We start from the raw sequence: 15,266 nt of genomic DNA, 5'->3' as shown, positions 1-15,266 counted from the left end.
TTCCTTAAGGTTTTGGTTTACTATTGACGTTGTCCCGGTACGGTGGAACCGTTTCAGAGCCGGAATCCTGAAACAAAATAATACCCGCCCGTAAGGAGAGGGTCTCATAGCTGGGCAAAGCGAACAAGGTGGGTGGTCTCTCATTGAGAGTGGCGCTTAAGCCACCCGCTGATTCCAGTATCAGGCTCTGGTCTCAACCGTCCCGTGTTACAACATGTCAAATTTGGTTCCATTTGTTTGTTTAGTTCTCGAGTTATGAGGAAATTTGTTTTTCATTTGTGTAGGAGCCCTCCCCCTCCTAAAGTGGGGAGGGGTCCCAATTCATCATAGAAAAAAAATTTATCTTCAAAAACACACACATGCCAAGTTTGGTTCCATTTGCATGATTAGTTCTCGAGTTATGAGGAAATTTGTATTTCATTTGTACAGGAGCCCCCCCCCCCTCTTAAAGTGGGGAGGGATCCTAATTCACCATAGAAAATTTTCTTGCCCTCGAAAGCCTTCACATGCCAAATTTGATTCCATTTGCTTGATTAGTTCTCGAATTATGAGGAAATTTGTATGGAAGCCCCCCTCTTAAAGGGGGGAGGGGTTATAATTCCCCTTATAAAGAGGAGAGGGGTCTCAATTTACCATAGAATAAATTCTTGTCACCGAAAACATCCACATGCCAAATTTTGTTCTATTTGCTGGATTAGTTCTCGAGCTATGCAGAAATTTGTGTTTCAGTTGTACGGGAGCCCCCCCTCTTAGTGGGGGAGGGGTCTCTAACCATCACTAAAAGCTTTCCTGGTCCCAAAAACCTCTACATACAAATTTTCACGCTGATTGGTACAGTAGCTTTTGATTCTATAAGGAACATACGGACAGACAGACAGACAGACAGACAGACAGACAGACAGACAGACAGACAGACAGACAGACAGACAGACAGACAGACAGACAGACAGACAGACAGACAGACAGACAGACAGACAGACAGACAGACAGACAGACAGACAGACAGACAGACAGACAGACAGACAGACAGACAGACAGACAGACAGACAGACAGACAGACAGACAGACAGACAGACAGACAGACAGACAGACAGACAGACAGACAGACAGACAGACAGACAGACAGACAGACAGACAGACAGACAGACAGACAGACAGACAGACAGACAGACAGACAGACAGACAGACAGACAGACAGACAGACAGACAGACAGACAGACAGACAGACAGACAGACAGACAGACAGACAGACAGACAGACAGACAGACAGACAGACAGACAGACAGACAGACAGACAGACAGACAGACAGACAGACAGACAGACAGACAGACAGACAGACAGACAGACAGACAGACAGACAGACAGACAGACAGACAGACAGACAGACAGACAGACAGACAGACAGACAGACAGACAGACAGACAGACAGACAGACAGACAGACAGACAGACAGACAGACAGACAGACAGACAGACAGACAGACAGACAGACAGACAGACAGACAGACAGACAGACAGACAGACAGACAGACAGACAGACAGACAGACAGACAGACAGACAGACAGACAGACAGACAGACAGACAGACAGACAGACAGACAGACAGACAGACAGACAGACAGACAGACAGACAGACAGACAGACAGACAGACAGACAGACAGACAGACAGACAGACAGACAGACAGACAGACAGACAGACAGACAGACAGACAGACAGACAGACAGACAGACAGACAGACAGACAGACAGACAGACAGACAGACAGACAGACAGACAGACAGACAGACAGACAGACAGACAGACAGACAGACAGACAGACAGACAGACAGACAGACAGACAGACAGACAGACAGACAGACAGACAGACAGACAGACAGACAGACAGACAGACAGACAGACAGACAGACAGACAGACAGACAGACAGACAGACAGACAGACAGACAGACAGACAGACAGACAGACAGACAGACAGACAGACAGACAGACAGACAGACAGACAGACAGACAGACAGACAGACAGACAGACAGACAGACAGACAGACAGACAGACAGACAGACAGACAGACAGACAGACAGACAGACAGACAGACAGACAGACAGACAGACAGACAGACAGACAGACAGACAGACAGACAGACAGACAGACAGACAGACAGACAGACAGACAGACAGACAGACAGACAGACAGACAGACAGACAGACAGACAGACAGACAGACAGACAGACAGACAGACAGACAGACAGACAGACAGACAGACAGACAGACAGACAGACAGACAGACAGACAGACAGACAGACAGACAGACAGACAGACAGACAGACAGACAGACAGACAGACAGACAGACAGACAGACAGACAGACAGACAGACAGACAGACAGACAGACAGACAGACAGACAGACAGACAGACAGACAGACAGACAGACAGACAGACAGACAGACAGACAGACAGACAGACAGACAGACAGACAGACAGACAGACAGACAGACAGACAGACAGACAGACAGACAGACAGACAGACAGACAGACAGACAGACAGACAGACAGACAGACAGACAGACAGACAGACAGACAGACAGACAGACAGACAGACAGACAGACAGACAGACAGACAGACAGACAGACAGACAGACAGACAGACAGACAGACAGACAGACAGACAGACAGACAGACAGACAGACAGACAGACAGACAGACAGACAGACAGACAGACAGACAGACAGACAGACAGACAGACAGACAGACAGACAGACAGACAGACAGACAGACAGACAGACAGACAGACAGACAGACAGACAGACAGACAGACAGACAGACAGACAGACAGACAGACAGACAGACAGACAGACAGACAGACAGACAGACAGACAGACAGACAGACAGACAGACAGACAGACAGACAGACAGACAGACAGACAGACAGACAGACAGACAGACAGACAGACAGACAGACAGACAGACAGACAGACAGACAGACAGACAGACAGACAGACAGACAGACAGACAGACAGACAGACAGACAGACAGACAGACAGACAGACAGACAGACAGACAGACAGACAGACAGACAGACAGACAGACAGACAGACAGACAGACAGACAGACAGACAGACAGACAGACAGACAGACAGACAGACAGACAGACAGACAGACAGACAGACAGACAGACAGACAGACAGACAGACAGACAGACAGACAGACAGACAGACAGACAGACAGACAGACAGACAGACAGACAGACAGACAGACAGACAGACAGACAGACAGACAGACAGACAGACAGACAGACAGACAGACAGACAGACAGACAGACAGACAGACAGACAGACAGACAGACAGACAGACAGACAGAAATCCTTTTTTATAGGTATAGATTTGTATGGGAGCCCCCCCTCTTAGTGGGGAGTCTTTTGCCATCGAGAAAACCTTCCCTAGCACCAGAAACCTCTACATGCAAATTTTCACGCCGATCGGCTCAGTAGTTTTCGATTCTATAAGGAACATACGGACAGACAGACAGAAATCCATTTTTATAGGTATAGATAGATAAATTGTCTTATATCGAGGTATCCCTGTATTCCGATGTCCGGATGCAGGACTTGAACGAAAACGTAAATAAATCCACGGTCATCAGAAATAAGTCATTAGTTGCACAAATTAAACCAATATTAAAGTTTAAACATTTTCGCATTTTTTACCTGGCGCGCCCTGTGCCACGGACTAAGGTTTGTTATTGTGAGTCATAGTAGAATACAAAACTTGAATGAAAGGAAGGTCGAAACTATTTTCGTAACTAGATTACACCACTAATTTCATTTCGACAGATACGTATTTTGCCTACCACCTGCTGCGTCTTCTTCTTTTTGTTATTTTCTGCTATTCGATAGTTTCCGGAAAGTTCACCCCGAAATTTAGTAATATTTTGATAAAAGCGCTTTTCCTTTCTAAATGCATAACATCTTCCACCAACTGAAATTGCATACGTTCAATCGCCCGATTTGTCCTGTCGAACTCTTTAAATGTTTTGCTTTTTCAAAGATTCTTCAACTTATATTTCATTATCACTTTGGGGGCGAATACATTCCATTTCATTGATAAAGCCCAGAAGTTCTGAACCGGCTCTTGCAGTTAATGAAAAAGTTCTATTCAATATTAGGTAGTTGATCAAAATTTTCTGCAACTTTTTACAAGAAATGACGATATTATAAATTGCAAACGATGGGATAAAAATCTCTAGTGGCGAAGCTGGGATCAATGGCCTAAAATGGGTGCCATATTTCGCCAGTTTAAGTTTGGTAAAATATTTCAAATTATCTAAAGTTTAAAATGAAATCAATATAAAATCAGTTAAAGTTTGGTGAATTAAATATAAATGAAATGTTTTCAATACATTTTCCCTCAAAAATCATTTTCAAATTGTTTTCGGCTAAATCAGAAAAGACTAGTTTGAAAACCTGTCTTTCTTTTCGTTGTTTGTAACAGCATTATTTTATGTATGTAGGTATCATCAAATTCTCCTCACACACTGTTTTATATTTTTCATTTCCTGCTTCAATCGATAATTTCCCGCTCTGTCGTGATGGTAAGTCAGAACGTTAACACGCATTTTCTATTTCCTTTTGCAGACATGATATCGTTCAAAGATAACAGTGACATGATCTTTCGGACAGCATTCTTCCTGTTATCGCCTCACATTCCGGGCGACAAAAATTCGCTGCCAGGCAGTAGTAACGAGGGTAGTGATAACCAAAATAGTGTATCCAGTGGTAGCGGTGCCAATGGCAGTAGTGATAGCAGCGAAGTTGATTCTTCTACATTTGATTTCGATAGTGAAAGCGAAGACTTGCTGAAATACTACAAGACGCCAATGCAGTTCGGAACGGAAAACTCTACGGCGGTGACTTCGCAAGTTGGCTCGACAGCACACATACCGTGCCGGATTCATCACATAGGGGAAGGAGTAGTGAGTTGCTTTTCAAAGTGATATCCGACCTGTTCTATGCTGATAACTTAGGATTACCTTTGAATAGGCTTTGGGAAAGATGCGATAGATGAAAAAGGATGAACGAAATTTAATCGCACTTGATTGATTAATGGTCGTGACTGTGGAGGCTCGAAGCAGTCGCTAAATTCTACATTTCTGAACGCAATTTGAATACCAATATTATCGTTAGGCAGAATCTACGAGAAAATGAAAATAGATCCCCTCAGAAAGTTAGATTCTCAGTATAAGTACCGGTATATTGATTTGAAATCAGTGCGACTTTTCAACAGTATTTTATGTTTTTCTTCGTTGGAACGCCGATAAATTTCTTTTTCCTAAAATTTCTGGGTTTTCTGAGTATGTTTGTAAGTACCGTCATCCGTGCCTACTTGTAAACTTTAACTTGGTATAACTTTCGAAATGTTCAGTTCAAATCCAAATGCAAGTAACCACAACTAGTATAGTGATTGGCACTTTCAAATTAGGCTAGTACAAATATTTAAAAAAGTTTTTGTCCCGCCGGTGTTGGGGGGGGGCGCTAAAAAAAACAAAAGTGAAAAAAATATGGATTTTAGGCATTTTATTTTAAGTTTAAACGTGAAAACCAAATCTATTCTTGCTTTTAATATATACTTTGTTAATTTCCAAGCAAAAGTCTACGAAAGAAAATTTTTTGGCCGATTTTCGGAAATTCCGCTGTTTGAATTTCCATTTCTATTTCATGCTAGAAGCGTTAACTCAACTCGTACACTCATTTTCCAAGTTTTTCAGGTTGTAGAGCCCACAGACAATTGATGTTATAAAAAAAATTTAACTCATATCCTACAAATTATTTTTTTGCCCCCCCGATTTTGCAAGCCAATTTCCAAGGGGGGGAGGGGGTGACAAAAACTTTTGAAATGATTTGCAATGGCCTTATCGAATACCTATAAGAAATAATAATTTTCCGATCTGTTCTATGTAGTTAACTTAGGATTAACAACAACGAAAATAGGGGTGTTGCAAGATACTCCGTTTATCGGATTACTTGCAATACTTTTTCGAATTCTTGTTTTCATGAATATTTGAATGGCTTTTCCCTCGATGTAGGGCTCAAAATTCCGGGCGCTCCCGGGAACACCCAGACCCCGATAACAATACAAACCAACTGGCATTTACTATTTAAAAAGCCTATATTAATTTTATTATCATCTATTATTTTTTAATAAAACGGCATTTTGAACACCGTGGCTACATGTCCAGTTATAGTTGAAAACCATTTGAGCTCAACATGGGCCGGTTCCTGATTTTTGTATTTAATGTGCAGCTTTTGCTGATTTTGTTGAATTCGTTAGAAAAAAGTACGATTTCTGTAATTTTTATTCAATGTTGAGAAACAGGGGGGAGGAAGTTTGGCCAACGTTACGAAATTAAAGGTAAATGCCAAACGTTATTTATTATTACATAGGGGAGGGACGGGGTAAAAACCCGTAATTTTTGTGCTACGTAATTTGTGTATCACGCCTTAACCGCTTAGTTGGTTTAGAGGTACGATGCTGGTCTAACAAAGCAGTCGTCGTATGGTCGAATCTTGGCTGGCGGTGCTACTAGATAGAGTCAGTAGGACTGTTGCACTAGCCACGTAACTGTCATGTACTATAACAGCCAGCTGTGAAGTTTGCTGATAAAAAAGGATCATGTCTTAGGAAGACGTTTAAGCCCAAGGCTTTGCTTTAGGTTAGGAATGATTTCACCACGTTTTTGAAGTAAAATAGTTGTTCGGGATCGTGTTTGGAGGACCGCAAAAAGGCTTGGTTCACAAAAAGAAAGAACACTGAAATCGCCTTCACTGCACTCGACAGATAATGAAAAACGTGGTCTATTCTCGAGTGAGATTTATTCGTAACTAACTACTACTTGCTATACACGACGATAGTGAGCCTTAGTGGTGAATTTAAAGAACCGATCATACCCGAAATTGCCTATGTACGATCTGCGATAACGATCGTGCGTAAAGAGATCAATGATAAGATAGGTACTGGGATAAGCGAGAGATAAAATCTCTGTGAAGTGTGGATTACGTTTGATTGCCAGTTCGGTGGCGCCAACATGCCGCCCGCCTTGGAATCTGTTCGATTCCAATCAAATAATTACTAAGTCTATTCTAAGCGCTATTGTTCAAGCTACCTAAGTCGGCATCACTATGTCCTATTAGGTTACATACTATAAAGTTTAATATAATTATACAAATTTAGAGCTTTCATTTTCATATACATTATTTGTTTTTTCGAATTTCACTTTTGTGTATCTCGGTAAATCAGACGCATGATCCCTGCACTAGTTGAATGACGCTGATATCAGAATACAGGAAACTGGATAATCTGCGTAGTCTCTGCTGCATCGATGGAATTGATCAGGAACATTTTCGGATTTCTATGGATCAGGAACAGTTTCGGATTTATACTGCTAACGTTGAATTACTGCTGCAAATGTCGCGTTGGTGTTGCTTGGTGAGTTTCTACGATGATTGAATTGTACCGGGTGCATCGAGTATGCACGGTCGTCATTCTGGTCGGATCCCTCCTCCACGCTTGCACGCAGGTGATATCTATGAAACAAAAATAGGGGGCTTTTTACGATGAAATTAAGGATTTTAAAGGAACGCGCCTGGAGTGGAGGCCCCCTGGCCTCCAGGGGCGCCTATGGCACTGATGATATCGACAGAATTGTCGACCGAAAGTAAGTGGTAACCTTCAAATGCTGCTTTGCTGACTACTATGCTGCGATCATGCTGTTGATAGGTATCGGTTTGGTTGGCCAAACCATTACCGATGACAAATCCTTGCGGATGCAGTTATCGAACAATGCGTCCATTGCTCGACGAGATTCTCTTCCGAATGAAGTGGATTGCAGCGCTACGATGAATTGATTGATATTGCGTGATGAGACTACAATGTTATGCTCTAGAAACATGCTCTTTCGTTCTAATAATAGAACCATGCACCTGAACCGTGGGAAACATGCAACATTCTATATTGATGACCAAAAAACTAAGCGACTGTCGAGTGGGATCTGTGACCGGCTGAATGACTACGACGAGGTACCCCGATGGGGTACGTGCTGATGACTATGGGGGATAAAACATTCCTTAGGCTTTTTTGAAATTCTTTGAAAAATAAATACTTAACTGGACGGCGGAGGCGCTCTATTCAGAGGCCCCCGCGGTGCTGCAGCACCTCGATGGGAAAGAATTAATTCTCTCCTTGATTTGCTTCAATGTTATCTGGAATAGGAAGCACGCATATTTTTGCTATGCCCCTGGTGAACAGACCGTCCTTGGTACGGACTGTGACGACACGGATATTGCCATCTGTGCCGTAGAAAACCTTTTCTATGCGACCCAGTCGCCACTTCTGTGGAAGAAGGTTATCTTCTTTGACAACTACCATCGTATCGATTTTGATGTTGTCTCTCTTCTTGGTCCATTTCGTTCTGCCTTGTAAGTTTGAAAGATAGTCGGTTTTCCACTTCTTCCAAATTCGCTGCACAAAAGCCTGGCTTCGCTGCCAGTGCGATAGCCGATTTTCTGAAATACTCTGCAGATCGGGTTCCGGAACGGCTGTTAGTGGTCTACCCACCAAGAAATGTCCTGGTGTGAGAGGCCTATAGTTGTGTGGGTCATTGCTCAAAGGGGTTAATGGACGTGAGTTCAGAATAGCTGCTACTTGCTGAATAACTGTGTTCAACTCATCGTATGTTAGTGGATTATTGCCAATCGTGCGTCTGAAGTGGCCCTTGAACGACTTCACTGCCGCCTCCAACAACCCTCCAAAATTAAGGGTACGAGCCGGTATGAATTTGAATTCAATACCCTCGTCTTCTGCTGCGCGAACCATCGTGTGCTGGAACTGTTGATCGTTGAGTTGACGGCGAAGCTCCTTGAGCTCGCGGTTTGCTCCCACAAAATTAGTGGCGTTGTCGCACATTACCAGTTGTGGTTTGCCACGGATCGACACAAATCTTCTGAACGCCGCCAAGAATGCCTGTGTACTTAAATCTGCTACCAATTCTATGCGAACGGCCTTGGTAACAAGGCAGACGAAAATTGCTATGAAGCATTTAACTGGAACACTACGTCGTACAGGGTACCGTATGTAGAATGGTCCACAAAAGTCGACACCAACCTTTAGGAATACAGCTGCTGGATTGACTCGAACGGAAGGTAAATCTGCCATGATTTGCTCATTCAATTTCGGTTTGGTGCGAAAACATTGCACACATTCGTGGATAATCTTTCGTGCGACGTTTCGAGATCGAGTTGGCCAGAATCTTTCTCTGACTGGAGATCTTCCTGCACTACCGGCCCAATCATTGGAACATCATTCAGCGAAATACCGGTAGATGTTTTGCAGGAAGCATCAAAGACAACCCGCAGTTTGGTGGTTATGCTGTCGGGTTTGATAACCGCGTGATGTGGCAAATAGTAAACCGGGACGGGTTCTTCTTCATCCTCGGGAACAAGTTTCATATGTCCCAGACGTTGGTATTCGTCTATGAAGTCCTGATACTGCACCTTTAGTTCTGTATTTAACTGGTATCGTCTTTCCAGTCCAAGGAATCGCTTCGTTGCGATGGATTTGGATTCGCCTAGTTGCTTCAGCACATACTGCTTTTTTGGAAGAGTAACCACATATCTGCCCTCTGGATCACGTGTCGTTGTTCGATGAAACAGATCTTCGCATGTCGACTCCTCTACTGAATATATACTCTTGCTATGGCATGACTCTAATTCCCAGAATTTTGCTAGAAGATCACGAATGTCTGCAGTGGCACAAGCATGGGAGACGGTTCTTGTATCTTCAACGTGATGACCAGGAACGCGACCAGATACGATCCAGCCGAATACTGTCTGCTGTAAAGTGGGTCCATCTTGAGATAGTTTGATTTTTCCATCAATCAGTAAATCGTAATAACACTCTACCCCAATGATCATGTCGATCGGACCAGGTTCATGGAAACGAGGATCAGCGAGAGTGACGTTGGTCGGAATCGCCAGGGTCTGAATGTTGACCGGTTGCATCGGGAGTACAGAGGTAAGTTTCGGAAAAACATGCAACTTAACGGTTTCGCTGTACGCCGAGATATGCGGTGATCGTGGAACAATTAAAGCTTCTACTACCTTTGTCGAATTAACCACGGAACCTCCTATTCCTGCGACTGACAGGAAGCTGGCTGTCGCTGCCAACTTAAGCCTTTGATATAGGTTCGTGGTTACGAAACAGTATTCCGAACAGGAGTCCAAAAGAGCTCTTGCAAATTGAGCGTTGCCGTATGAATCTACTACTTGTACTACGGCAGTAGATAATAAAACTTGACGGAATGGAGTGTATATATTTGCGGGGAAAGCATTTGCATTGTTTATTGGTGTACGATGAGTGGTGGGTGGTGAGTGATTCTCAAATTGCATGTTTGTGTTTGCGATTGGGAGTGAGTTCGTAGAGGGTGTTGTTGTGTTGCTAGATGTGGTCTGGTTCTGTGAGTGTGTCTGTGAAGTGTTCGTGGTTGGTGGTCTGTTCTGCGCGTTAGTGACGATGGAACCATTTCGCGACGATGATGCTGCATCGCCGCTTTGTGCTCCGCTATGCAGGAGCGTGTGATGTTTTTGCTTGCAGTGACGACAGAAACCCTTTGTGCAGAACCGATGCAAATGGGATGATGAAAAACAATTCAAACATAAACCGCAACGCTTCACCTTGTCGTACCGCTCAGCTACTTTCATTTTCAGAAAACGTTGACACCTGTAAACCGAGTGCATGGTATCTCCACAATGGACAGCGACCAGACGATTGTGTAGAAGTTTGTATATGACTAACGGTGTTTCTAGGTCGTCGTGCCTCGATTAGGGCGGTTGCAGGGACAATTGACTGCAAAACCCCACAACGATTGCGAAGGAACTCTATTAGTTCCTTGTAAGTGGGAACCTCCTTAGAGCTGTGATTAGACTCCCAATTTCGTAACGTTGTTAAATCTAATTGACAGCATACCATGTGAACGAGAATCGTACTCCAGCTGGATACGTCTTCGCCTACCTTTTCGAGCATTTGCAAATTTCGATCATATTCACTGATGAGATGGTTTAGAGCATCGTGACCTTCCCTCTTCATTGGCTCTACAGCAAAGAGAGCGTCCAAATGGGCTTTGACAATGAGTTTTCTATTCTCAAAGCGTTTTTGCAGAAGATCCCAGGCAATTTTGTAATTCGCAGCTGAGATCTCAATGGTTCCGATTTCTTGCAATGCTTCGCCTACAAGAGATGATCGAAGGTAGGTAAACTTATCTATTTCATTCAGCTGCACGTTTCGGTGAATGAGGCTTAAAAACATGTCACGAAATGTCACCCATTCAAAAATGCGACCTCCAAATGTTGGCAGTTTGATTTCAGGCAATTTAACTCTTGAAAAGGCGCTTTTAACTGCTTGCTCCCATGCTGAAGCCTCTTGATTAGCTGCGTTTTTCGTAGGTTGACCCAGGAGAAGTTGCAATGATGCTTTTAATTCACAATAAGTGTCTTCTGTTTGCAGTATGATAGAAGCACTTTCAGCCTCTAGCTTTTCAGCGAGCAATGGCAGTCGAGCTTCTCGATTTTCCGGAGCTTCTTTCGAGTCCGAAAGCTCTTTTTCATCCGCCTCTTCCAACAAAACGTCCACTATGTTAAAAATAGACTAATTGAGCACATCCGCGTAAATTCCGAAATCGCATAAAAAAACCTCGTACATTCCGAAATTCGCGTAAAAAACCGCGTAAGTTCTAAGATTCGCGTAAAAAAACCGCGTAAATTCCAACATTCGCGTGAAAACAAACCGCGTAAAATGCGAGTTTAGAGTTTGTTCAAAAAGGTATGGGGTCTTCAGCAAAGTTGTAGAACACATTAAAATAAGCAACTTAGTTAAATATACTAATTCTCTATCTCTTTCTCTTAACGAGCTATAAAAGTATATTTGAAAATACAACACATTTTTCAATTGATTTTTTCTGAGATTCTTTTGGAGATCTCGTAATGGAATTAGACAAAATATAGTACTTTTACCTAATGGTTGCTGGTTTGCGCGAAGTTGCCGGAAATTGGAAAAAAATTTGAATTGCGCGAATATTTTTTTCATGTATTTTATAACTTAATAAATATATGTCCTAGTGACAAACAGTCTTCAGAGAAAATGTGTATTTTAGCATATTAAATAACTAGTTGAGCCCGAATCTTACGATCCGGAAAATATAAATGTCTGTTCAGAATTCAGAAAACTGCGGATACATTCCATTGGCCAGTGTTTGCGAAGATGTTTAATCTTTGTATTAGATCTTTGAGCCGACCGACTTTGACACCGACCATATGATATTGCGACAAGCAATCGAGTTGAGGAGGCAAGTCGAGCAGTCGAATCAAGCAATCGAGTCAAGCAGGTGGGTCGAGCAGTCGAGTCTAACAGTTTAGTCGAGCAGTCAAATCGAGCAGTTAAATCAAGCTGTTCGAGCAGTAGAGTCGAGCAATTCGGTCGAGCTGTCGAGCCGAGCAGTTGAATCGAGCAGTCGAGTCGAGCAGTTGAGTCGAGTAGTCCAGTCGAGCAGTTGAGTTGAGCTCTCGAATCGAACAATTCTCGCGTAACTTTTCAAAAGGACCTAAGTAACAATGACAGATTCTCTTTATGCCTCTTCTCTTTCGGTTGCCACGGCGATGCAAATGCACTTTAATACATCAGTCTTGCATAAATCAGTTACTGGTGTCACTGCCTACCTAATCGTCAAGAAAACTTTTGTTGAAATGCCTTTATGTCGCCGTAATAATCGGAAGAGAGGAAGACCAAAGAGAATATCTCAATGTTAGGTCCTTTTGAAAAGTTACTCGAGAATTTAGTCAGGCAGTCTAGTCGAGCGATCGGGTCAAGTGGTTCAGTCTAGAAGTTGAATCGAGCAGTCCAGTCGAACAGTTTAATCGAGCAGTTGAGTCGAGAAGTTCAGTCGAGCAGTTGAGTCAAGCAGTCGAGTCGAGTAATCCAGCCGAGCGTTGAGTCGATCAGTTGAGTCAAGTAGTCCAGTCGAGCAGTTGAATCGAGCAGTTTAGCCGAGCTGTCGAATCAAATAGAAGTCTAGCAGTTGATTCGAGCAATCTAGTTGAGCAGTTGAATCAAGCTGTTCAGTAGAGCAGTCCAGCCGAGCAGTTGAGTCGAGCAGTTCAGTCGAGCTGTTAAATCGAGCAGTCGAGTCGAGCATTTTAATCGAGCACTCAAGTCGAGCAGTTTGATCGAGCGGTTGAGTCGAGTTGTTGAGTCGAACAGTTTAATCTAGCAGTTGAATCGAGTAATCCAGTCGAGCAATTGAGTCTAGTAGTCTAGTAGAACAGTTGAGTCGAGTAGTCTAGTCGAGCATTTAAGTCGAGCTGTCGAATCAAATAGAAGTCAAGCAGTTGAGTCGAGCAGCCGAGCAGTTGAGTCGAGCACTCGAATAAAACATTATAGTCAAGCAGTCTAGTCGAGCAATCGGGTCAAGCGGTTCAATGGAGCAGTTATGTCGAACAGTTGAGCCGAGCAGTTTAGTTAAGTAGTTGAATCGAGCAGTAAAGTCGAACAGTTGAATCGAGCAGTCCAGTCGAACAGTTTAATCGAGCAGTTGAGTCGAGTAGTGCGGTCGAGCAGTTGAGTCGTGCAGTTGAGTCGAGTAGTCCAGTCGAACAGTTTAATCGAGCAGTTGAGTCGAGTAGTCCTGTCGAGCAGTTAGATTAAGTAGTCTAGTCGAGCAGTTGAATGCAGCAATTGGGTTGAGTAGTTGAGTCGAGCAACCGATTCGAATAGTCCAATATCACTCCTATAAGTTTGCGAGCCTGACGCCGAATGACTTAAGCGCTCCACATAGGAGTATTTGAGCCGAAAAGTTGGTCAAAAGTATTGTTAATCATTTTTATTAGAGTAAACATGCGGTAATGAGTGGAAAATAGTATCATTAGTTCTGTGAAGTAATTTTTTATGGAATATGTTTGTATCTACCTAGTAGTGTAGCACAACTTTTCTGATATTGCTTTTACTGTAGTTGAAGAATGGAAACTTTTTTAGAAATTGTGTGAATAAAGAGAGAGATATATATATGAGAAAGAGGTAAGATAGACAGAGAGAGAGAAGTGACAGGTGAGAAAGACAGCTGTGTATTAGAGAGAGAGGTGAGAAAGAGAGGAGTGTGTGTGAGAGAGATGTATGTGGAGATATATATATATATATATATATATATATATATATATATATATATATATATATATATATATATATATATATATATATATATATATAGAGAGAGAGAGAGAGAGAGAGAGAGAGGGGGAGAGAGGGTGAGATCTTAAACATTTGCTTCGGTTTCCTGCGCATGCTTCTCTCTCGGTTCATTACTATTACTCAATCCCTTCGATGGGTGACTCTCCGGAAATCCAGCATGTACTTATACTTCTTACAAAACATGCCTTTTGACTGATTACACGCTTATTGAATGAATTGCGTAATGAAGAGACTCAAAGCTTGCGCAAATTTGATAGAAATTAAAGCAATTTGGCAAATTTTTCTTTCAATACCTAAAATTTCTTGTTCAATTACTTTATCGAGCATTCCTCTGGTGTCTCACAAGCACAATTTATCTTTTAAATACTTGAAATTTCTTGATAGTATAATTTATGATAAGAAAAATGCTGCGATATTGAATATTTCATCATTTAGTAAAAAGTTTTTATTTCATAAAATTGCAAAAATTTCACTCACAACGCTCTTCCTGGGACTCTAAGCTATCAAATGGCATCAAAGATTGTGATGAGAAAAGGTGAGAACATAAACAAATATCACTTTAAACGAGCGACATATTTGTGCTTATATGCAATAGTAAATACTGTTCGCTTGTCATCATTATATTCACTGGAATCTAAAGTCTATATCAACAAATAATTGTAAAATCTTTGAGCTTCAAAAGCCTTTTTACAGCTGGTCGATAGGATATATATAGCTTTAGAAATGTGAAAGGCAACATCCTTACCTACATGAAAGAAAATATATGGCCCATTTTTACTCAAAGTTTGACAACTCTATGCAAAATGTAAACAAAGCAAATGGTTTCAAAATTAACATTACATTGTGTAATAGGTATCTGGGAAGACAACGAGGTTTAATTGGAGGGGATTGAACGAGTTTCAACTTTCCTCATTTTGGCCAGCTTTTTGGTCCAAAACCCCTCTGTGCGCTCTCATGTCTCATGTCATATGTCATGGTATGCGCTC

At 42.4% G+C, this 15,266-nt stretch overlaps 1 protein-coding gene across 1 annotated transcript in view; it reads left to right on the top strand.

Annotated features, from left to right (window-relative positions):
- LOC128736015 (uncharacterized) overlaps positions 1-15,266 on the top strand; it is a 78,909-nt gene that overhangs the window by 16,939 nt on the left and 46,704 nt on the right. The window contains exon 2 of the mRNA XM_053830500.1: positions 4,629-4,966. Coding sequence (XP_053686475.1) covers positions 4,629-4,966 — 338 coding nt within the window. The remainder of the gene's footprint in view (positions 1-4,628; positions 4,967-15,266) is intronic.

This window comes from Sabethes cyaneus, chromosome 2, assembly GCF_943734655.1.
Source record: "Sabethes cyaneus chromosome 2, idSabCyanKW18_F2, whole genome shotgun sequence".
In the NCBI taxonomy this organism is placed as follows: Eukaryota; Metazoa; Arthropoda; class Insecta; order Diptera; family Culicidae; genus Sabethes; species Sabethes cyaneus.
Note: the sequence above shows the minus strand (reverse complement) of the source record. Positions and strands in the feature narration are given on the sequence as shown.